Consider the following 26,266-nt stretch of genomic DNA (forward strand, 5'->3'; position numbering starts at 1 on the left):
CCAGGCATTCCACTAAAGATCGACAGTTGAACTCTTCTTACCACAGATATATTTCTGTGTCCATCGGATATAACCAATCATGAGTATGATAATCTTTCACAGATGCTCGTAAGTACAACTGGGCCAATTTACCGTTTTGACCTTATAGTTACATCTAACACCTTAGGTACCACCGATCCTTCTAATGAACAATACAACATAGTCCTACTATGTGTGGACACCTCTCAGGCCATGAGAAGGTGTGTGGTGCCACATCGTTCAAGTCTTGGGATCAGCCCTTAAGCGAGCAATCTATCTACTTACCTCTGCTTCGGGGAAGGAGTGAATTCCATCTTGTGTAGTTGAGTTCTCGGCTCCCAAATCAGAAAAGATCCTCAAAGTGGTAGGTTTGAGTCGGTGACCTGGCCATTTGACACCCATGCAAATCAGAGGACCACCCTCAATGGAAGGAGTTCCCAACTCACTCAGGATTGAGGTCATGTTACTATGGTCATCCTGGTGAAGTGAAGTCTCTATCATGAATGATGTTATATAACAAGATGTTAACACTTTGTGGTCAGGTCTTATATAAACTCTTTGTATAGGACGCCTCCTGCCCCCCCCCCCCCCCCGTGCATGTCCCCACACAAATGATTAAGATTAGACCATCTGTAGCAAGTCACAGCACTTGTAACTATTCTACAAAGCGAGTCGCATCCACAGCGTTAACAGGATAAGGTTTCCCTCTTATATTCATATACTACAGATCATTTTGGTTATCACTTCAAACATGATCCACTTATATGTCACCACATACATGCTTAAGTTACATAATGACAACTAGGGATTTTAGTTTATTGGTTTATGGTAAATCAAATAAAACATCCAATGTGCAAAGTCAAGTAGTGAAGAAAATATCAAATATTATATATCACAAGCGTTCGTACAAACTGTGTTTACAAACTACAGGACACGAGACTTTAGGACATCATCCCCAACAATCTCCCACTTGTGCTAAAGTGAGTAGGGTGTACAAAAACTAATACAAACAATAAATTAGGGCACTAAGGTTTAGTACAATATAATTCCCACTTGCCCTAGTCCAGCTGCGAGCGGTCCCATAGACCCATGCTCTGAAGGTGACCCTCAAACACTGTAGCTGTGAGAGCCTTCGTAAACGAGTTAGCAACGTTGTGCTTCGAAGCGATCTTCGTGACGATCACGTCCCCTCGATGCACTATCTCGCGGATCAGGTGATACTTCTGCTCTATGTCTTGGTCGCGCATGTGACTCCTGGGCTCTTTGAAGTTTTTCACGATACCACTATTATCACAATAGAGGGTGATGGGCCTAGACATGTCTGGAACAACATCCAGCTCTGTCAGGAACTTCCTGAGCCAAACGACTTTCTTAGCAGCTTCGCAAGCCACTACAAACTCGGCCCCCATCGTGGAGTCGGTAATGCACCCATGCTTAGTGTTTTGCCATACTACAGCTTCTTCGTTAAAAGTAAAAATTGACCCTGAAGTGGACTTGCGTGAATCCCTATCAGTTTGAAAGTCAAAATCTGTGTATCCAGTAAAGATCAAATCCCTAGATCCATAAACGAGCATGTAGTCCCTCGTTTTTCGAAGATACTTGAGAATGTTCTTAACTGCGGTCCAGTAACCCTGGCCTGGGTTAGATTGATACCTACTAACTATTCCCATAACATAGCAAATGTTTGGCCTAGTACAGAGCATCGCGTATATCAAACTGCCAACGATAGATGCATATGGGACCCGTCTCATCTCTTCAACCTCTTGAGGCGTCTTGGGACACATGTCCTTAGACAAAGTAACTCCATGCCTGAATGGTAGTAGGCCTCTTTTGGAGTCCTACATCGAGTACTTAAGTAACATCTTTTCAATGTACGATGTCTGAGACAATACTAGCATTTTGTTCTTATAATCCTGAAAGATTTGTATACCCAAAACAAACCGAGCCTCTCCCAAATATTTCATTTGGAATTGGGTCACTAGCTAGTTCTTAACTGCAGTCAGTAGACCTATATCATTCCCAATGAGTACGATATCATCTACATACAATACTAAGAAAACTACTGAACCGTTGATGATCTTCTTGTAGACACAAGGTTCATCAACATTTTGGTCAAAGCCATACGATTTGATTGTAGTATCAAAGCGAATGTTCCAAGATCGAGATGCCTGTTTCAGGCCATAAATGGACTGATTCAGTTTGCAAACTTTTTTCTCTTGACATTAGGACATGAATCCCTAGTGTTACACCATGTAAATGGTCTCCTTAAGATTGCCATTCAGAAAGGACGTCTTGACGGCCATTTGCCAAATCTCATAATTATAATAAGTGGCAATGGACAGAAGGATGCGGATCGACTTTAACATGGCAACAGGCGAGAAAGTCTCCTCATAGTCGACTCTCTCTACTTGGGTATAAACTTTTGCCACAAGTCGAGCCTTGAAGGTTTGCACCTTCCCATTAGCTCCCCATTTTGCAACCTATAGGTCTTACCCCATTAGGCTGATCTACAAGATCCCATACTGAGTTGAAGTGTATCAACTCCATCTCGAGATCTATGGCTTTGACCCATTCATCTTGGTCTATATCCACAATTGCCTTCTAAGAAGACAACGGATCCTCAACATCGCCATCGGCTACCATAGCATGGATTTCTGTGAAACCCATATAGTGAACAGGCGGATTTGCAACCCTCCCACTACGTCGAGGTTCCCTCAACTCTTGAGGTGGAACCTACCTACCAGATGAACTATCTCCAACAATTCTTGTTGGTGAAGCAGACCCTTCAATAACTCTTGTTGAAGTTTCAGTAGTTTCGTTGGAAAGCTCATGTAACACGACTTTACTACGTGGACTGTGCTCCCTAATATGATCCTCCTTCAGGAAAGTAGCGTTCGTGGAAACGAACACCCTATTTTCTGATGGATCATAAAAATAATCCCCTCGTGTACCTTTTGGGTAGCCTACAAAGAGGCATAACCTCGACCGTGATTCCAACTTCTTCGGATTTGCCTCAAACACATGTACTGGGAAACTCCATATGCGGAAGTGATGTAAACTAGCTTTACGCCCATTCCACAAGCACAAGATTGAGGTCATATTACCTATAGTCATCCTAGTGAAGTGAAGTCTCTGTCATGAATGACGTTATATAACGAGACGTTAACACTTCGTGGTTAAGTCTTATACAAACTCTTTGTATAGGACGCCCCCGCTCACATGTCCCCACACGAATCATTAGGATCAGACCATCTATAGCAAGTCACAACACTTGTAACTATTCTACAAAGCGGGCCGCATCCACAACGTTACTAGGATAAGGTTTCCCTCCTATATCCATATACTACAGACCATTTTGGTTATCACTTAAGACATGATCCATTTGTATGTCACCACATACATGCTTAAGTTACATAATGACAACTAGGGATTTTAGCTTATTGGTTTGTGGTATAGCAAATAAAACATCCAATGTGCAAAGTCAAGTAGTGAAGAAAATATCAAATATTATAAATCACAAGCATTCGTACAAACTATGTATACAAACTACAGGACACGAGATTTTAGGGCATCATCCCCAACACCTTCTGTGTTTATGTCAACAAACAGCCTTCTCTTAATACGTGAAAGGAGACGACTGTGAATCTTATCTTCATTGTTTTCTTCATGAAATGTTTTGGCCTTTAACGTTTTCATCTTTCTTTCATGTTGATTTCTTGTCATTTTGAGACGATCAAAAGCAGATGTTGAAGGTCGATCTTTCTTTGATATGGAGATACTTATCCTTTTGAAAGTTGAAATTCGAGTAGAAATAGACGTTGAACATTGGTTTTTTCTTCTGTCATGCCTATAGTCAATCTTTGGAATACTAAGGATCGAGCATTTGAAGTTTTAGTATGATCGAAGACAAAAGTTCTTTGTTTGATTTCTTTTGAGTCATCGACTTCTTCAGCAACTATATAATTATTGTCAACTTTCGTTATGCTAATAGTGTGACATGCAAACTTCTAATACTTCCTCTGGATGATTATCAACCAATTTTCTTGGGAAGAATTCTACCAAAGTTACTTGTCGTTGAAGTTGAAGGAAGCCCTCGTCTTCTTCCTTAACAAGTTTAGGCTTCCATGCCTTATTTTTATTTTCTTTTTTTGAGTCTTGCTTCCTCTTATGTAATTTCGATGGAAGCATAACTCCTTTTGAGCAGATCCTGACTTTCCTTTATTTCATTGAGTCACAAAAATCCACTATTCCCCGTCATCTTCAACAGGCTCATCTTTGTTTTAGGAATTTGTCGGTAGGATCACTTGATGGAATTGAAAAACTATAGGCTCGAAGGTCCCAAATTGAATCAAGCTTTTCCTTTGATCATAAAATGATGTTGAGACACTTGAAGTTACCGCCACTAAAACATGGTTAGTCTTAGTTAATTCATCAAGATCTAACTCAATCTTCTTTTCACAAGCCAACTTTAGAATTAGCTCTTTCAGTACGAAGCACTTTTCCACTTGGTGGCTAATGACTCGGTGATACTTACAGTAAATAGGATTGTTGACTTTCCCTAACTGCTCTAGCTGCTTGCACTCTAGAAGTTGAATGAGTTGCTTCTCTAATAGTTTCTCTAACATGTCTGCAACATCATAATCAGTAAGTGGATGAAATTTTTCCTATCATTCTTTAAGAGTTGGATGACATTTCTCGCCCTCATTGTGTTTTTTTCATACTTTGTTTCTTTTTCTTTAGAGAAAATTTTTATTGGAGTTGCATGAACAACCATAGATTTTTTGGTGGCACTATTAATGATTTTTTCAGTACCATTGGTTTCAATCTTGTCTTTTCTTACCTCAGGAACCAAGAAGCCCTTAGTTCTCCTGTTGGCGACACTAAACTCCATGTCATATGCACAAGTCGCCAGCTCTTCGAATGTACGAGGCTTTATCCCTTGAAGAATGTTGAGAAGTTCCTAGTGCATGCCTTGGGTGTACATTTCCACTACAGATAATTCAGTGAGTCTATGTTTGCAATCCAGACCCAAGCTCTCCATCGGTTGATGTAGTCAATGACTGACTCCCCTTTTCACTACTTAGTGTTTATCAGCTCCATCATACTAACGATGCGTCGTGTGCTGTAGAAGTGGTTCAGAAACTTCCTTTCCAATTGCTCCCAACTATCAATCACTTCCAGCTCTAGTTCAGTATACCAATCGAAAGCATTTCTTTTCAAGGTTTGAACAAACTGCTTAACTAGCATGTCTCCTCTGGTCCTCGCATTTTCACAAGTTTCAATGAAGTGAGCGACAAGTTGTTTTCGATTGCCCTTTCCACCAAATTACTGGAACTTTAGAGGTTGGTACCCAGCTAACATTCTCAGGTTGTCGATTCTCTTGGTGTATTCCTTGGAGTACATAAAAGAAGTTTGAAATCCATATTGAGCCCTTATGAATCTTGTGATCATATCCTACAGTTGTTGAACCGAGAAGGAGGCGACAGAGGTGAATTGTTGTGGCTAATTTTCCTGCAAGACAGACTTTCTTTTGTCATTGACTTTGGAAGCTGGAGTTTTACTTGTCTTAGCAGCTTTTCGAGCTCACATTTGTTCTCTTAAGGCAGTGATTTCATGATCTTGCTCCTCAATAGCTTTCGTTAGGAGATCTATTTTCCTCTCCATCTCCATAGCCAACTTAGTTGTTGTGTCAACCATCATGACAGACACTGTATCAAAGTGTGATTCTTTCTCAAATCGATCAGAAGCAGAAGTATAAAATGAGCTTAAATTAAGTTTGATTCATTGGATTTGGCAGCTAGAGTTTGACTAGTCTCAGCAGCTTTTCGACCTACATTTGATCTCTTAAGGCAGTGATTTCATGATCTTGCTCCTCAATAGCTTTCGTTAGGAGATCTATTTTCCTATCCATCCCCATGTCCAACTCAGTTATTACGTCAGCCATCATGATAGACGTTGTATCAAAGTGTGATTTTTTCTCAAATCGATCAGAAGCAGAAGCATAAAATGAGCTTAAAATGAAGCTTAAAATGAGCTTAAATTGAGTTTGATTCATCTCAGCAGCTTTTCGAGCCTGTATTTGATTTCTTAAGGCAGTGATTTCATGACCTTGCTCCTCAATAGATTTCGTTATGAGATCTATTTTCCTTTCCATCTTCATGGCAAACTCAGTCGTTACGTCAGCCATCATGAAAGACATTGTTCAAAGTGTGATTCTTTCTCAAATCGATCAGAAGAAGAAGCATAGTTGTCGAATAAGGTATTTTCTCTAATGAGATCTCACCTTTAGTAATTCCATTAGCTGTTCCCAGATTTTCTCCGAGATGACAAAGCCTTGTTTATGCTCATGCAAGATCCCTTTTGAGTGACTCCAAGTGACCGATCTCGTATAGAAGCCGCTTGCAACAGTTGCTTTGGATGTAGCTTTCCTTGGTGTCATTTGTTAATTTATTGATTTGGATGACGAGAGATAGATGAGAGGTAGAGATGTCCCACTGGGGATGCCAATTTGTTCACACGAGGTTCTTGGAGAAACTTGTTTCGTAGAGTTGAACTTTTGTTTGTATTAATTTCAGTATAGTAAGTACAATATATAATACATAATCCTTTGATGCTTTTAAAATAAAATTTAATCTTTAAGCTGGTTGATCTTCTTGAATGATTGGCCTTTGGGATTGTTGATCTTCTTAGATGATCGGCCTTTGAGCTTGATGACTTTCTTAGATGATCGACCTTTGGGCTTGATAATCTTCTTGAAGGATAAATGTTCGCATGAGGCTTCTGGAGAAATGTATTTATGGAGTTGAACCTGTGTTGATGTAGATTTGATGCGAATATGGTTCATTCTCTAGTACTTTATCATCTGATTCTCTCTTAGTTGAATGCGACGCTTGATGTATGAAAGAAGAGCGTGTGGATGTTCTTGAAGTTGGAGTCTTGGAAGAATGCTTGTATCTCCAAAGGACTTCAGTCTTCAAGTGTGGTCAACTTCAAAAGTTGGAGAATCTTCTGATTGTTGGAAGAATTCTCTCTAGGCCTCTAGAGTGTAAAATTTCCGATCCCCACAAATGAAGAGAGCTCCTCTATTTATAGAGCTCTCAGGTAGGCTTTGTGGGCTTGGGCTTGGTTGGTCCATGGACCTAGCCCTTGGGCCAAATTAATTGGATTTGGACCTTCTTTGACATTTGAGTCAAGTTAAGCATATTCTTGAGTCCAATTTCGCTTTAGCACAAGCTTTAATATTTAATTAAACCAAAATAATTAATTTGATCCAACGGTCAAGACGAAAACATAGGACATCGTTAGGATTCGCCAATTTAAATCTTCAATTTCAACTTAGGACACATGTAAACTTTTAGTTAGTCCCAAATTCAATTACTTGTAATTTCATTATTAATTTGGTAATGGCATGACAATTTATGATTGAACCAAAATTTCTCATTCACCAAATAGTGTCAGGAAATATGTTTTTTCCTGACGCCTTAGGCATCGAGAAATGTACTATTTTCTGATAGTTTTTTAGTTGAATTTGAAAGATAAATTTTCTTGTAGTGTTGGTTTTTAAATAATAGGTTTTAAAATTTTAAATCCCATTTATCTTTTAGTTTTTTTTTTTTTTCATTTAACATTGTAAAGTTTATATTTGTTCTATTTATCTTTTAAATTTTCGGAGATGTTCTATTTATTAGTTTGATAACTATTTTATTTTTAGTTTTTTGTTTTTAAAAATTATATTTATAAATAAAGATGTCTATTTTCCGCGTGAACTTGAAGAGGAAGTGGATATTTTTTTTTTGCTAAACAAAAATGTAGATGGGGAATGTTTTGTCCATGCTCCATTAGCCTATTCGAAATCTTTTTTGGCCTCTAATACATTTGTAAGCTAGTTAAACTATACTTGTTTTGGCCCATTAGCCTAATTTTTGTTTTTATTTATTTATTTTTTTGACAATGCCGATTTTTTAAATTTATTATAATAATCTAAGGTATGTTATTATTATTATTATTTACGTATTATATTTAAAATTCAAGCTTTATTGTTTAATGGTCAAGGTAATAAATATGTTTGATTCGAACATTTAGATTTAGTTTATATAAAAATAATTTGATAGATAATTATTTCATTTTTTCTAGAAAATTTGAGTAATTTCTTTTTAAATTCAAATAGTTCACGCAAAACTAATCATATAAAACTAGTGAGAATTTTAACTATTTAATTAAAATTTTTACCTAGAGATTTATGTTAATTGATTTTTTCTAATTAAGAAAAAAGGAACCGAGAAAAAGTCATTGCGGGAAACTCAATCACTACAAATTTTCCGTGGAGATTCCCTGTCCCAATCTCCGTAAAAGTTTTTTGAGAATAGAGATGGGGAAAACCATCCCCAATCCTGTTGTATGACATCTCTACTGGTTTGTATATAATAAATTTGTGATTTATAAAAATATCAAATAGGTTAATAACATGCTAGACACAAAATTGAAAATTCAATAAGTTGTTAGATACTAAGTAATCTATTACGTCCTATATTGAAAGTTTAAAGACTTGTTAAACACTTTTTTTTAGTTAAAACATTTATTAATTTAATTAACTCTTGAAAACAACTCATTTGATTTTTCCTATTACTCAATGCTCTATATAATCTATTTGCATAAAAAATCATATTTATATTAACTTGCTAGCTATTACAAAATCTTGAAGCAACCATTAATTTATATTTTAGTTCCTATATTTTTTGGATAATTGTTTTAAATAGTAAAATTGCTAAAAATATTTTCAAGTATAGTAAAATGTCATTATCTATCAATGATGGACTACAATAGACATTTATCAGTGGACGATAGACTGCAATAGACATTTATTAGACATTAATAAATGTTTATCGTAGTCTATCACGAATAGATAGTGACATTTTATTATATTTATAAATAAATTGGTTCATTTTTTTATTTGAAAACAACTCATACTTCTAAATGCCTCACTAAATTATTTTTTAATGAAGGATGACTAGACTATTTAAAAGTTTATAGAAAATATTGAAGCTAAATTATTCGTTGTAGCCTAAAATATAACATTGTTGTCCATTGTTTTCCCCCCTTTTTGAAGATATATTTTTTTCTTATCTATTATATGTTTTTTAAGACTTTTTTTTTTTTTTTTTTTTTATCTACTATCTTCAAAACTTTGTTTGAATTATAATTTTATCCATTCAAAATTACTCCAAACATGACATTAAGACTCACATTACATAAATGCATGTCAACTAGATAATAAAAGAAGAGCAACTAGGTAATAAAAAAAATAGTTTAAAATAATACAAAATTTCTTTAATTATAATATTTACCCAACACGTTCTATATAAATAAAATATATATATATATTTACCTAAGTAATTTTCCTTAAAATTTTAAGCCTTACTACATTTTTGGCAAAATTTCTTGTTGCATATATAAATTATAGGTTTTTCTTAGAGCCTATACATCATTAACCGTAGTATTTTTGGTCGAACTTATTTAATATGAAAAATATGTTGAAAATTAAATATGTTTTAATTAAATAGGTTATGGATGAATTAATTTATGAGAGTTGAAAAAATAAAAAAATGAGAGTTAATTAAGTATGTTAACGTAAGAGTTAATTTAGGAGAGTTTCACGTGAATTAAGTGTAGAATTTTAATTGTTCCATGTATATTTAATTAGGGTGTGAGTTATGCATTTAAATATACCGACGACAATCCTATAAATAAGATTACATTGGCATTGTTGATGTATCTAATTGTATAGAGAAAAACACACAAAGAGAGTTCAATCAAAAGTGTGAACCTAATTTGAAGAGACTTTCAATTAAAAGTGTTTTTGTTTTCTCTCAAATAACCGTTTGTTGGTTATTTATTTGTGAACGTCCATCACACGCTTCCAACAAAATAGTTATAGTTACGAGACACGATAACATTTTTCACTAACGTACAAATGACATACAAACTAAATGGAATCACAATACAATCCAAAATTTACCAAAACACTAATTAAAACATAAGTTTTAGGAAGTAGATATAGATGAATGTAGAGAGCAAAGTTTTAAAATAGAATTGAGATTTAATAATTAGATGGGGTGAGAATGAAAAGAATATATAGTATTGAAAAAAAGGAGTGAATTAAATAAGGAGAATAGGGATGTTGAGTTAAAAGAATGCATAAGGTTGGAGCCATTGGTCAGCATCAATGAAGGATAAGTTGAGGAAAGGGGAAGCTTGAGTATCATTAAGCCTCTGAACAAAGGGAGCCCTTGAGCTCATATTGGCTCCTGCTCCATTGCAGTTGTACTCTCCATAGAAGATTGTCCTGCATTTTCATTCAATTTCTTTTTTAATTGCATTGTCTCATCAATATATTCGTCTTTGATGTTAATTTAATTGCAAAATAACTATCTTTCTGTCTCTCACTAAATTCTTCCATCAAAATTTATCATATCGAAAATTCTTCTTACTTCTTTTTTAAAATATTTTAATTCATTGTGATGAGAGTAATTGCACCCAAGTATTGAAATAATACTTCGATGTATTAAGAACTACATCCATATTTGTACAATTCACTCCAATCACTAATAATAATAATAAGAAGAAAATACTTGTCATAGTTGGATAATTTGGATTGTTTTTGAAATGAAGATGACAATAATATAGTTAATAAATGCACTACGTGTCTTGCAAACATTTTCATCATTAAATTTAATGTTGAAAATCGACCAAAATTGTTTTCAAACAATCTTCAAATGTCAAAATAAAATTTTTAAGTCTCATTGGATAATTATATTTTATTTTTTGTTTTTAAAAATTTATATTTGTTTCCCTAAAATTTATTTATCATAATTTTTATTTTTCTTAACTAACCACTTGAATTTTTAGTTATCGTCCAAAAATGAAAATAAGTTTTTTTTTTTTTTTTCACAATTTAACCTTTTTTCCCCTAAGTTTAAAATTAAGAAAACGTATTTCCTCAAAAAATGATAAAAAAAACAAATAAATACATAAAATAAGAAAACGTACTGGTCCCTTGCAGGGTCATTAAAGTCATTCCAACCCTCCGGCGCAATAATATCCGTCATGACAGTGTTAGCAAAGACGACGCGAGAGAACGGACGCCACGCGCGGCCGAGCCACACTCTGCCCGTCCCGCCGATGCTGCAATTAACAAAAACAAATCCAGAGTTCTCGTCAGCGGAGGCTCTGCCGTGCGCCGTCACCGCTCCGTTCACAAACTTCGATCCTTGCGGAACCGGATTCGCCATCGAAATCAACTGGCAACTCTACAATGCGTTTTCAAGGTTGTCAAAATCGCGATTCTGAAATTCATCGTCAAATCGAACTCGCCGAAAAATCTAGGGCTCCGATTTACCTCGTAGAAGGATCTTCCATTGCCGAAGATGAAATCGATGGAGCCTTGGATGTAGCAATCTTTGAAGTAATGGCGGCCACGGTCGTCGTGGAGAGTGTCTTGAGCACCGAAGAATCCGCAGCTCCAAAACGCGGCCTGGTCTCCTCCGATTCTAATCGCCACCGCCTGTGCTCCGACGTCGCCCGGGCCTGGAATTGGCGCCACATTCTGCCAAAGCCCCAATAAAAATTGCTTAGAAAAATTTAGGGGCAAAATTGAGATTTAAACGTAATTTTTTTTTTCGGCCTAACATTTTTAGATTTTTGGTTTTTTAAAATGATTTCCTGTTTTTAAAAAACAAAAACTATACGTACTGTTTTTGTTGGAATGTTTTCTATTTGTTGGGAAAGAAAAAACATGTTTGATAATTGTTGTTTTTTGTTTTCAAAAATCAAAAAAAGTTTTTATAACATTTTTTAGTTTTATATATTTTTATAATAACAAAAGTAAACTATTTTTTACAATAATTTTTATTTAATGTATATAATCAAAGTCAAGCATCTCTCATTTGATCAACAAGCAATAAAATAACTATCCTTTTTCATAATCATTTTGTTTTTTATTTTTGATTTTTAAAAATCTCATTATTTACTCATTTCTTACAATGATTTATATGTTTATCAAACACAATGATTGAATTCTTAGCTAAATTCCAAAAACAAAAATAAAATTTCAAAAACTTTTTTTTTTTTAGTTTTCAAATTTTTGCTTGACTTTTAAACCATTGATAAAAAGTAGATAATTAAGGAAAAATTTTGGGAGTGAAAATAATGTCTATAAGCTTAATTAAAAAGAAAAGGACAAAAAAACCAAATATTTACTAAAAGGTCATTTATCCATTTATTTGAGTTTACACGGCCTAAAAATGAGTTCAAGATGTTTGGAAAAATAAAGAAAAGTCAATTCATATTATCATACAATTCAAGAATAACAAGGACAACATCTAAGCACAAACAAAAATAAAAATAAAGAGAGATTAAAATAAACACTCCAGATATTTTGGCTTTAAATATTAATTTTGAATTGGTATTATTACGTATGATGATTGATTACAAATGGTTACTGTATCGTTTTTTATCATAAAATATGTTGACAGATTGTTTTTTGTGGTAGTTTTGAACCACCATCAAAATTTTTTATATTATATAGATATTATGATGGTTAACTACCATGGTTGCTAACTGACATTAAATCCCGTGTTATCATATGTCTAAGAAAATGGTCCAAAGAACATAAAAACGCGTAAAACATTGTGTATAAAAGTATCTTTAAAGTTAAGAACGGTCTAATAAGTCCATAAACTTTAAAGTTGTATATAACAAATATATATATATATATATATATATATAATAGAACAATAAAGTTTCAACTTAATGACTAAATAAGTTTGCGAATATTTTTTTAAAAAATACCAAATAAGTCAAATACCTATTAGATTTGGAATTGAATTTCCACATAAAAATAAAAATTTAAAGACTTATCAAACACTTTTTAAAGTTCAAAAACTAAATTGATAAAGTTGGATTATTACATCTTTTTTGTAATGATTTTATTTTTAATTTTCTATTTTTGAAAGTTTTGCTTGTTTCCTTCTAAATTCCATACTATAGTTTTCACACTTCTTAAAAAAACACATTTAAATTCTTAGTTAAATTCTAAAGAGAAAAGTTATTTAGGCATCGTTTAGTAACCATGTAGTTTTTTATTTTTTGCTTTTAAAAATTAAGTTTATAGGCACTATTTTTACCTCCAAATTTCTTCATTTGTTATCTGCTTCTTACTAATGGTTTAAAAAACTACCCAAATTTTGAAAACTAAAAAATAACTTTTAAAAAATTGTTTTTGTTTATAGAATTTGGCTAAGAATTCAACTATTGTACCTAAGAAAGATGTAAATTATTGTAAGAAATAGAGAGAAAATTGGTTTAATATTCAAAAACCAAAAAAGAAATGATTATCAAATGAAATCTTAATTTTTAAATGATTTTAAAAAACAAGAACGAAAAGATTATAACAAAACAAATAAATTAACCGGCGTAAATAATGTTTATAAGCTTGATTTTTTAGAAAAGAAGAATAGAAAGTCGAATAATAACTAAAGACGTAAATTTGTAATATAATGAATATCAAACATTAAAAGATAGATAATGAAAGATATATATATTGATAATTAGAAATTACCATGAAGCTAATATTCTTGGCAATAAAATTGGAAGAGAAGACTTGAACAGAGCCACTATAAAAGGTGCCATGGGAAGAATTGGCAGTGTCATTCCAAACAATGGCAGTTGTTGTATACCCTTGTCCTTGAAATGTCACATTAGCTTTAGATTTTGGAACTATCACTTTCTCACTGCAACATTACTCAAAAAAAAAAAAAAAAAACTTTCAGATTTGTCATCGAAACTTTTCTTAAGTTTTACAAAACTATTATTAGAGTAAGATTCATTATATTTTTGGATGAAAATGCGTATTTGAAACAAGCATAGTCGTAAATTCCAATTTTTATTTTAAGATTGTCACACTGTTTTAAATCTCAAAATTTGGTCAAATATCTATAAAAGATTAAGAGAAAAATTGTAATGTTTAAAAGAATAATATAAATATTTTTGAAATAAGAGAGAAAGTCAAGGATTTTCATTTTATCAAAAAGGAAAAAAAAAAAACCATAGCTAGTATTTATATTGAGTTTACTAGTAAATTCCAATGTTGATCCAAATTATGTTTCGTTTGAAGCTCAAGATCGGCACAGCGTCGACTGCCGCTTGAACAGTCGTGAAGTTGCAACAACCGTTTCGATCAACACAAAATACAGAAGTGTTGGGGGTTTCTGGTGGGAGGAGGGTGATCGGGAAGGTATCACAAATGGAACTTATGGCTGCTTGGTCTTCTTCGTCGGCTGCGTTTTTATGATGACGGCGATGATGGTGGTGGTGGTGATGATGGTGATGGTGATGACAGCCGATGGAGTCGCGAAAGATGACAAGATTGGAAAGGAAGGGAGGGGTGGGCTTAATCATGAAGAGGAAAGCAAGGAGAGGGAGAAGAGATGATAAAGCAAGATTGGTGAGGACATGATTATACTTCATAATATTATTCATTGGTCCTATGTGTGGAGTATGGAGAAGGGAATACAAGAAGAAAAGTGTATAAATAATATGAAGAATGAAAGTTTTGGGTGTAAAATAGGTATGAAAGTTGAAGTATAGAGAAGATTGTATAAATAAATATTAGTGGAAATGGGGCAAATAGGATGCACTTTAAGTCAAAGGGTTGAGATGCCATGTCTTACAATTCACCCAGTCCAACTGGACCTTATTACTTATCCACCAATCTCTCTATTTCAAATAGTCTTATAATTTGTTTTAAAAAAATGCAGAACATAAGGCTAAAGTGTGTGTATATATATATATATCACCAATCAAGAATTCTCTGGACTTTTACAAATGTTTCAAAAAATACCAAACGAGTAAAATATTCTTTAAAATTTTAGATAAAAAATAGAATTATGAATAGTACAACAGTGACCTTGAAAGAATATTTATATCACCATATCATTTTAGATCATTACCACACAGTTTCAAGTATTGCTTTCTAATTGAAATTTCTAAGGAACTTCTATTGCAAGAGTTGTTTTGAAATATTTATGAAAGTTCAAGATAGTTGAAAGCATTAGAGAACATGAATATTTTTTAAACAAAAAGTAAAGTTCAAGTGTTTTTTATATATTTGTATAATTTACCCAAAACATAGAAGAATTAGTCTCCCTGGTCCACATATGGTTAGTTTCTTGTAGATTTTTTCCATAAAAAAATTTAGTCTTCGTGGGCATCCGTCTACATTTTTAATAAATATTAAATTATTTTTAATCGAAATTGATCTAATAATAATAATAATTTAAGAACAAAAATTGAAATTAAACAATTGAAAGTATATGAATCAAAATAAAATAAAATTCAAAGTATATTGATCAAAATTGTTTTTAAATCTAATAAGTTTCGCTATTTTTAATTTGTGTAAATTTATAGATTTACCAAACACAAAATTGAACATTTGCAGTTTCATTAAACATAAAATTTAATCTTAGATCTATTAAATCAATGAATTTTTAAAAATTATAAATATGACAATTACCTATTATCTATACAATTGAAAATTTAGAAATTTATTAATGTTTTTAAACTTCAAAAAATAATTAGACATAAAACTGAAACTTCATAGGGTTATTAAACATTTTTTTTTAAAAAAAAAATAGAGATAAAATAGACACAAATTGACTAACTTATAATTTAACAAATATTATACCATATGTGTATTTTTACTTAGCTTTTTTTTTAAAAAAAAAATAAAAGGTTAAATACTATTCAAGTCTTTCAACTTTTACACTTATTTTATATGACATGGACTGCAGTTATTTGTATTTAAAAAAAAAAAAGAAAAAAAGAAAAAGAAAAAAGAAAAAGATTTATTTTCATTGATTTTATTATGTTAATTTAAATATTGCATATGATCAACCATGGCAACAAGACAAGCTGCAGCCTACATGCATGGAAAACACATCCAAGTTGGGTTTAGTTTTTGGGCCTGAATTTAAGCCCATTTTAAAATCTTCAAATGCACCCTTCTACTTAATCTAGATATTAAAACTTATCCATGCAGTCTTTAATATGTCCAAGCTCAAAAGTATCCTAAAACATTAATGAGGTGTTTGGGACATTGAGATGAATTGAATTGAGTTGAGATAAAAACTCAATTCAATATTTGGCCCACTAACTTATGAAGTTAGTATAAAATAACTCAACTCCACTAACCTTTCTGGTGTTTATTATTGAAGTTTGTACATTTATCAAAGAACTCCACTTCACGTCTCTCTCCCGTGTTTCCAATAACTCAACCCTCCAACCACTGTCGATGACCAACTTCGACGATAAATTACCGGTGACATGCTCTAACGACCACTTTCAGTGACTACCTCTGACGCCAACGACTAATGTGATTACCTCCGACTCACTCTAGCAATATGCTTTGACAACCACCTTCGCTACCTCTGACAAGATCACCCTCCAACGTCTAACTTTGCAAACTACCACCTCCGGTGCCAACCACGTTTGGATTCCACCATGACTGCATCTTCTAAAGCTTTCCAATTCTTTGTTTGGCACCTGAAGACACTACCAACATCGCTAAGTTAGAGTCTAATGTCGATATCATTTGTTAGAGACAATATACCTCAAAATTCCACTTCGGGCATAAACCCTCGTGATTTTATTTTTGGTTTGCCCAAAAAGCCTTATACCATAGGTGACAATTGTCCTCTCTTACATATTCATGTAAATAAAAAGATATTTAATCTTGTTTTCTGTTTTACCTTTATATATATATATTTTGTTTTGATTCTTAGTCTTTAAATAAGTCATAAAGAATGTATTTTCGACCATAGTTATAAATTTAAGACATACCTTATGAAGCTTCTTTTAATTATTTTTTTGTCCAAAAAGAATTAGCAAAATGAGGACAAAAATTATACTCTAATCTCATTCCTCAAATTTGTTTAACATGACAACTCTTGTAAATTGAAGTTTTCGAACAACTTTGGATCTTAAAATTTTAAAATGTTGTATTGTAGTTTCTTAAATTTTAACTTGTTCTAAATTTAGTAGTTGATGATAAAATTGAAATATATAACATTACGAATATAGTAAATTTGAGCATAACTAAACTGACATAAATATTTTACAATTGACTTCCTTATTAGATGTTTGATTAACCTACACCCACATATTTATATGTTTGTGTGTGTATATATATATATATATAAGTGAATATTCATATGGCATACAAATTTATGTTATTTCTTTTATAAATTATATAAAAACACATTTAAAGTGATTTTAATATGTATTAATTCACTTCTATTTAATTATTATTATTCTATCTTCATTTCTTTTTCACTCTTTCTATTTCCATTATTCCTCCTTTTTCAATGCCCCTTTTTTGTCCCCCTTTTTTCGTACTAATCCATTCCCAACATTATACCTACTCAATGACTTATCAAATAATCAACTTTACTTTTTAATAAATGTGAAACCAAACAAATAAACAAGATAAAAAACAATGGCTTTGTTGCAAGACAACAAAAATCATTTAGAGAGCTCAATTATTTTTTATAAGAAATATATTTAAATAATTAAATATTGATTTGATTTTTCATATAATGATTTTAATCATCATGTGATACATGTGAGGTAAGAGAAAACGGAAGGAAAAAAACCCAAATTTTTGCGCGCGCACATATATATATATATATGTGTGTGTGTGTGTGTGTGAGTGTATGTGTATATGTGTATATGTGTATATATATATATGTATATGTGTATATGTGTATATATATATATGTATATGTATATGTATATGTATTTTAAGTTAAAGTCTAAATAGTTAAATGGTTAATTTAAAGAAGTAATATTCTTTATAAGATGAGTGAGATACCTATGAATCAAAAGAAGATATTAACATATAATGTACTATCAAATAAAATCTATCGATTTATTTTTGTTCAACAATCAGGCTAATCTATAGAACTATAAAAGCTGAAAACATACTATATTTATCTAATAAAGATGGTTCTTACTTGTATTATAAGTGATAAAACATATCACAAAGGATCCTTGATTACTTTTTAAGTAGTTGCATGGTCTTCTTGGAAGAATTAGGTTTAACTTTGTGTTCAAATGAACCTAGCGAAAGTACGTGTACGAATTACTATTTCTAACCATTCACGTAGAAAATTTTAACTAAATTTAGTGTTAATATTATTCTAGTTTTGAATAATCAAATCTCCCAAACGAAAAATATAGTTAAAAAGAAAAAAAATGGAAGGAAAACGTAGAAGGGTTAAATGGTTAAATGGTTAAATGTATAATATTAATTTGCAAATCCACGTGGTTGACCTTATGAAAATTATGACTTGATAAGTTTGAAAACAAAAGAGGACCCAAATTATGCCATTTCCACCAATGAAGTTTAATGAAGATCTTTAGTGAATCAAAAGGCATTTATATATATATATATATATATATAGCAAAGGGGGATTAGTGTTGAGGATTTTGACTTGGGCCAAAGCACCCCTTTTCGATGGGTTTAGTGGGACCTTAATTAATGTGTGATTTGTGTTGAGTGGTGCAATGACATTGGATTCACCCCCTCTTTCCAACTTCTATCCCATTTCTATATCAATTTTTTTTGACAATTTCATCACACATTTTCTTCAAGGACAAAACAGGATAATAATAATAATAATAAATACTAATAATAATAATAATAATAAATACTAATAATCCTACAACTTTTCCCATAAACTTATGCATCTTATTTTTCATAGAAAAAAAAAAGTTAAAATCTCATTTTAGTTGGTTGAATTTTAATACTTATTTTATTTGGATGAAAATAGTTTGGAATAATTTTTTTTTTATCTTTAAACTTTTGTAAAAATAATAAATATATTAATCGATGAATTTAGTTACTAATGATTTAGTTTATGTACTTTCAAATTTGTAATAATTTAATCTTTATATTATGAAACTCGTAACAATTGAAGTTGATGGCGTGAGATATTATAACCCACTCCATGTTTCGAGTTTCATATATAATAGTAGTGTTTACAACTATTTATAACCTAAAATTAAGTATGGTAAATTCAAAACCCTATTTGCTATACAGTATTTACTCTTCTCCACTCGTCATCTCTAGAATAGTCACTAATTATAATAATCAATTCAGTGTACTAAACGTTTCTAAGTGTCAAATTTTATTATGAAATGACTTAGTTTTTATAATTTATAAAAAAAATGAGAAACTTTAATAAATCTTAATAATATTTTTTTAAAAAAAATAAGGACTAAATTGTTATAAATGATAAAGTATATAGACTGAGTTGTTACTTATTAAAATTCAATGACTATGTTACAAATTTAAAAATACGTAGATTAAATTATTATCAATTAAAAAATATGGACTAAATTATTACTTCTATAAAATTTTCGAGACCGAAAGTGTTTTTTAATATTTTATTTACATTGGTCCATATAACCTTAATGTTGTAGAAGATCATTTTAATTAAGTCTTTATTATTAAAAAGATTCAGTATCTTTTTAATATAAATGTAAATTTATTTTGGAATGTATCCTTTGACTCCCAATACTCGATCATATATACACTCAGGAGTTAAAATGAACATAATATGTTTTTAATAATTAAAGTAACAATTAATGATATAGTAAATATCAAAAGAAGATATTAAAAAATTAAAAGAAAAAAAAATGAGAGTGAACTTTGAGGTTGTTATTACTGCCTTTATTTATTTATTTATTTTTTTATAGTAAGCTTATGAAACAAGGAGAGCAAAATTAAAAACAAAATCATGTAAACTTCCAACATCATCAAATAAGTTTTAAACAAACTCATGGAAAGTATTCTTAGTTTGTTCTATAATAGTTCTTAAAATTGTAAACCTAACTTAAAAATTTTGTAAATTTCTCATGAAATTAATTATACTAGTCATAATATTCACATCTATAATAATAATAAAAAGTGATAATAAATTTTAGGTTATTGATTTTAAGTTAACTTATACAAAAGAAAAATTTGAGGTGGGTTTTAATTAAGTTCATAAACTATGAAAATTTTTATTTTAACTGTTAAAATTTAAAATAGTTTTTTTTAAAAATATTTACATCATTAATTTACCTTAATAATATTATGCATTGTTTTCAAATAGAAAAATGAGTCAACTTATTTGCAAATATAATAAAATGTCACTGTTATGTCTATCAATGATAAACAACAACAATTTGTTATGTTTAAAAATATTTTCAATAATTTTATCATTTAAAACAACTATCTTAATATTATTAGTGATGTATATATAGATTATAATACTTATCCTAATTAATTTTTAATCAGCTTCAAAAATGTTTTTCTTGAGAATGATTCAACATTTAAATATTAAAATAAAACTTTTCAAAGATTTAATTGAAACTTACTTAATCAATTCAAACTGTAGAGGTATTTTGTCATTTAATCTAAACTTTAATTAAAATAAATAGTTCTTATTTTTATAATTACAATAAGGCCCCACCAATATATGTATTTTAGTACGTTGTTGGCGCGCGTGACAATGGAAAATCATTGCTTTTTGTATTTTATTTGGGTGAATTATTAATTTATTCCATGATTCTTAGACACGCCCTTGCATTTTATTTACATTAAAAAAAAATCTATAGTAGACGTTAGACAACAAATCAAACTACAACAAAATAAAAATATATGGTATAAAATAAACCCGAACAAATTAAAAATATATTGTATAAAATTGATCTCGTTTCATTATTTCAACGAGAAAATTTGTTTTTATTTTCTAAAATAAAGGTCCAATTTTCAAACCTCTAATTTTTCAATTGAGAGTATACATATTTAAATTTGTTGAATTATATTGAACAAAACCAAACCAATGTTATATTATATTAATTGGTTTAAACATGAAAAAATATTCAAACACTAGTGTTCGAAAATAAGAAAAAATAATTTGATAATTATTTAGGTTTAAAATATTGATTGAAGTATTATTTTAGTTTTTGTATTTCGGAGTTTATTTTTCCGTGTATTTTTTAATTTCTAAATTTGGCATTTGAATTTGAATAAATCTTAATATAAGTCAATTAAAATTAATTAGAAATCAAACCTAGCTTAGTTAAATAATAATAATAATTTTTAGGTAAGAAAGGACCTAAGGTAAATATGTTTTCAATTTTATAAAGAAAATATTAAGAAAGATCATTTTTGCAAGTTAACAATAAATTAAGAAATATTTTAAAGATATATTGAAATCACTACAAAGAAAGTACATAAACTAGAACAAAATAAGTCCTAAAATACAAGAATTAAATTAGTATTTTAACCAAAGTCCTTCAAAATTTTAGTTAAAAGAAGAGAACTAAGCTCAATATGTGCATAATCAAAGAAAATAATATGAAAGTACCAATGAATTTCTATTTTCACCCATTTTCACCTAGAGATTTTTTTTTTTTTTTTTTTTTTTTTTTTTTTTTTTTTTTTAGTTTAACACCGAGATATTAAACTTAGAATATCTAACTTCTTGAACGATTCGATACACGTCTCAACCACGAAAGTATTTAGATTTACTTAAAAATTAAAAATATATTTTAAAAATTACCATGATGTTGTGATAAATTATATAAAATCAAAATTTTAATGCCACAATAGTTTAAAAAAAATTACTTTAATTAATTAACCAATAAATAAATATCTATTTATACTCTCAAACTTTAAAATCTTCCATGCATGTATCAATTATAATCGTCTACTTTGTTAAGCCCATATTTGAGAAGTCTACAAGTTAGAAGCTTCAATCGAAAACTTCCATCCTTGCTATAAGATCTATGAAAATTTCATACCATACCCTTACCCTTATTCTTTTACAAATCTCCACTAGATTAAAAAAAGCTATGTGGGAAGAATCTTTACATCGCCCCTTCTACCTTTACATTTTTCATAAATTTCTATATTACCTTTGTTGAGTGGTTGTGACTTTTCGAGTGTAAGTAGTTTGTTTGAAATATAGTAGATGTGACTTTTTCAATTTTTAGTTTACAAAATAAATTTACATATCTAAAAATAAAGACGTAAGTCAAATAATTGCAATTGATGTTAATGAGATGCGACTGATCATCGAGATAGAATGCAATAGATGCCAATTTTGGATGCATCTTTTTGGGGTGGAGGTGGCTACACACATCCAATTGATGCATTGATTATTCCAATATATATGTGAGATGCACGTGTAAACAAAAAATAAATACTTACATTTACGTTCTTAAAACCATGAGGTTCAAGGTTTAGAGAAAATAAAATAATAATAATAATAATTAAATGAAGGTAATAATTAATATGGTGAAACAATATATGCTTTATTTGTGACTTCACAGTAGATATATAATAACATTATAACAAAAATTATTGCATTATGTATATTATAATATTAGAATATTAACATATTAATTCGATAATTTAATTTGTATAACGATTTTTCTTATTTTTCTCTAGATATAAGATTTTTTTTTTTGAAAAAAGATGATAATATGAAAACAATAAAATAAAAATTTAACTTTTAAAGGTTAATGATAACTAAAACAAAGTTGCATGATATTTATTTTTATATGTTAAAAAATCATCATTTAAAAAAAATAATTAGAGCTACAAGATTTCACATACATTGCACGTGTTTCTTGACTAATCCATATAAAAGTTTTGGTATAAATGTACTTTAATCACTTGTAAATCTTCGGATAAAGACTGTAAGAATCAGTTTTTGACAAATCATTCCCAAATTTTTTCTTCTTTTTTAAAGTAAAAAAATTCAGTAAGAATTAAAGCAGAGCCACGAACTACTAAAACACCACATAACTCTCCTTCAAGAATAAAGGAAAATAACATAAACTAGAAAGACATCCTTTTATACCGAAGAGATCTAGAAGACGACCTAAAATTGATTCATTTTGAACAACTTTGTTTCCCTCTCTGAAAATTCCTTCACAAAAGTCAATAAATTTTTAATTTGGGCATTTAGTAATTTTCAATTGTCATAATAGAAATTGTAGGTTGATAGATGTCATCGTTTGACTTATGATTGAAGTGGCTTTACACATTTAACTAGGGTGCACACGTAATACCTTAAATAATTTAGCACATTTAACATTTAGGATGGATATATAATATATGAAATAATTAAATTATGTTCTAAGATAGAACAAATTGCCCTCATTTTAAATTTAATAATAATGACGGAAATTGATCGTTCATGCACAATTTAATGCTAAAGTAAAACATAAGAAAAATATACCAATGAAATGACTGTGAAAGTTGAGAATTAAAAAGAAAAAAATTGATACGAAAAACTAATTTAATCATCAACATATTTTGGTGCATCATGAACCGTACCTATTTTTGTAGAGTCCATTTAATTGTCCGATTATAAATTACTGCATGTCAAATTAATTTCGAGTTTGACCATAAAAGAATTATGTTAATTGAGTTATACTCATTTTCATATTCTTCACATTAATGATCTATATAACTATCATCAATCTTTTATCTCACAAGTTTGAAATTTGTGTCGATTTAATTTCTAAATTTCAAAATTAAATGAAGTCCCAATATTTAGAAAATGCTTGATTTTGATATCTATTAACCGTTGTTAACTTTAACATTTTTAAAATAAATAATAAGTATTATAATTAAAATACAGTAATTTTAATAAATACTTTTTATTTTAAAAATTACTAGCAAATTTTCACTAACTAGAACCGATTCCATTAATTCAAGAATCAAAATCAAGTATTTTTTAAATGTGACATTTTGTTCCATTTTGAAATATAGGACTAATATGATACAAATCCTAAGTATTAGAGAACAAAAGTTAAGACTCGTTTGATAATTATTTTGTTTTTTGTTTTTATTTTAAAAATTAAGTCTATTTTTTTCTTATTTCTTATAATATTTTGTATCTTTATTGAGTACAGCGGTTGAATTGTTAACTAAATTCCAATATATAAGCATTTTTTTTTTAGTTTTTCAAATTTTGATTTGCTTTTTAAACTATTGGTAAAAAGAAAAAAAAAAAAAGATAACAAAAGAATGAATTATAAGATGGAAATTGTATCTATAGATTTAATTTTTAAAAACAACGAAAATTAAAAACCAAATAGTTATTATACAGAACCTAAATTTACCCCATTAAAATCTTACACGATACAAGTTCTACATATTTACATTTTCTTTTAAGAAAAACTTTATTTATTTATCTAACCAATAGATTATCTAATGTAGACATAAATATTCAAACCCCTCAATAATAATAATATTTCCTTTTTAATAAATATTATTAATAATAATAGATAACTTATGTGATTGAAAACAAATATGAAATTTATGGATAGTAATCAAGGACTAAAATACTTTTTATTGTTGTACTATCCTAAAATAAATTTTATATCAGCACTAAAATGGGCATAATTGTTATGCTAAAAAAATTACCCTGATTGTCATAAAGTTATATGGTTAAAAAAACATTCATTCGTTATCCTCTTTTCTTTTTTAAATAAAAATATTTTATAAAAAAAAAATTGTGCAAAAGGTTAAAATTAAAACAAGATATTTTAAATCCTAAAATAAAACCAAAAGGAAAATTCAGCATCAATCTAAGTTTTTTTTCCCACATAAAAGAATCAATCTAATCCATATTAGATGATCCTGAAATAAATTATTCATAATTTATACAATAATTTATACCATATAATCTTTTTTCTCCTGTAAAAATAAAAAAAAAAAAAAACATAAACAAATGAAGAAAAATCAAAACACAAAAGCCAAAACCCAATTTCTTCTAACATTATCTCAATATTCCACCCAATAAAAACCTAAGAAAAAAAATTAAAATATATATTTAGGAAAAAAAAAAAAAAAAGGTATAGTCTTCGTCTTCTTCACTTCACTTCACCATCACCGTTGCCAATGACTGCAGGTAATTTGAATCCGAAAAAGCCCTAAAAATTTCTACAGATCCCAAAAATTATTCAGCTCAGTCATCGGCATCGGCGCCGTCGGTGGAGTAACTTCCCCGTCGTCAGAACAGTAAGCGACCATTACCGCCATTGCTCTCGTTAGAGGAACCAGCAGAAGCTCCGGCGGGAGGAATTTGAGAAGGAACCGCACTTTCCGTCAGAAATCCGTCTCCGGAAACTCCGCCATTAGCCGGCCTCGGCGCGGATAGCCTCTGAAGAAAGTCGCCGCCGTGTGCGTCTGTCGGAAACAGGAACGGCTGGGGGTTGTGATTGTAAAACTGTGGCGGTTGTTGTAGTAGGTAACCAGACGGCGGAGAAATCACGGCGTTGGGCGGAGTGGAGAAATTGGATTGACGAATCCCGCTGAACCCTAGCGAAAAATTGGGGGAAATCGATGAGGCGAAAGGTGGAGTTGGACCGCCGGTGAATTGTTGAACCATGGCTCTGAAATTAGTTGTGTCGGTGTTGAGCAACGTCGTTGGAGTCCGCCGAGATGCCCTGGACCGGCGGCGAACCGGCTTTCCTACACGACCTTCCGGATTCAATCCAGTTGAACCGGCTGTGGTTCCGGAGGCGGTGGTGGTGACAACGGCGGTGGCGTCAGAAACTCGATCGGCGAAGATCATTTCGGAGGTGGATTGATCGGAAGGTGGTGGCGCCGCCGTGGAAGAGAGATTTTGATGGTAAAATTGAAGCCAATCGCCATGGCCGGACATGGTTTAATATGTGATCTCTTTTTTCTTATTTTATTCCTAATTTTCTCTGTGTTCTTATTTTTGGTAAGAAGGAAGAAAAAAGTTGAGGAGCAGAAGTCATATTTATGGTTGGAATCACTCTAGTCAAACTAAAGACCAAGCTAATGGAACAATAAAATATAATATAAACTCTTTATATATATATTTATCTATAAAGTCTATAATTATATCTATATATATATTATTTGGTTAAAATAATATTTTGGTTCTAACATTTTTGTAGTTTTTTATTTTCATTCCACTTACTTTCGAATGTTTAATTATAACATATATATATATATATATATATATATTCAATAAATCTAAAATTTACATATTCTACTTTTATACTTGAAATGACTACTATTATTATTTAACTAATTTCGTCAAAAATTAATTTTTAACTATTAAATCTAAAATTTCTTATAAGCACATTGACTAAA

At 30.3% G+C, this 26,266-nt stretch overlaps 2 protein-coding genes across 2 annotated transcripts; both read right to left on the bottom strand.

Annotated features, from left to right (window-relative positions):
- Nucleotides 1-9,970: 9,970 nt before the first annotated feature.
- Nucleotides 9,971-14,624, bottom strand: LOC120090174 (probable pectinesterase 8). Its single transcript, XM_039047701.1, has 5 exons — nucleotides 14,147-14,624; nucleotides 13,634-13,805; nucleotides 11,414-11,620; nucleotides 11,065-11,324; nucleotides 9,971-10,360 (listed from the first exon to the last, which is right to left on the bottom strand). The coding sequence occupies exons 1-5, from the start codon at nucleotides 14,551-14,553 to the stop codon at nucleotides 10,201-10,203; spliced, it is 1,206 nt and encodes a 401-aa protein (XP_038903629.1). The 5' UTR covers nucleotides 14,554-14,624; the 3' UTR covers nucleotides 9,971-10,200.
- Nucleotides 14,625-24,735: 10,111 nt separating this feature from the next.
- LOC120087881 (VQ motif-containing protein 22) lies at nucleotides 24,736-25,948 on the bottom strand. Its single transcript, XM_039044885.1, has one exon. The coding sequence runs from the start codon at nucleotides 25,803-25,805 to the stop codon at nucleotides 25,152-25,154; it is 654 nt and encodes a 217-aa protein (XP_038900813.1). The 5' UTR covers nucleotides 25,806-25,948; the 3' UTR covers nucleotides 24,736-25,151.
- Between the last annotated feature and the right edge of the window lie 318 nt (nucleotides 25,949-26,266).

The sequence above is a fragment of the Benincasa hispida genome, chromosome 1 (genome assembly GCF_009727055.1).
Source record: "Benincasa hispida cultivar B227 chromosome 1, ASM972705v1, whole genome shotgun sequence".
In the NCBI taxonomy this organism is placed as follows: Eukaryota; Viridiplantae; Streptophyta; class Magnoliopsida; order Cucurbitales; family Cucurbitaceae; genus Benincasa; species Benincasa hispida.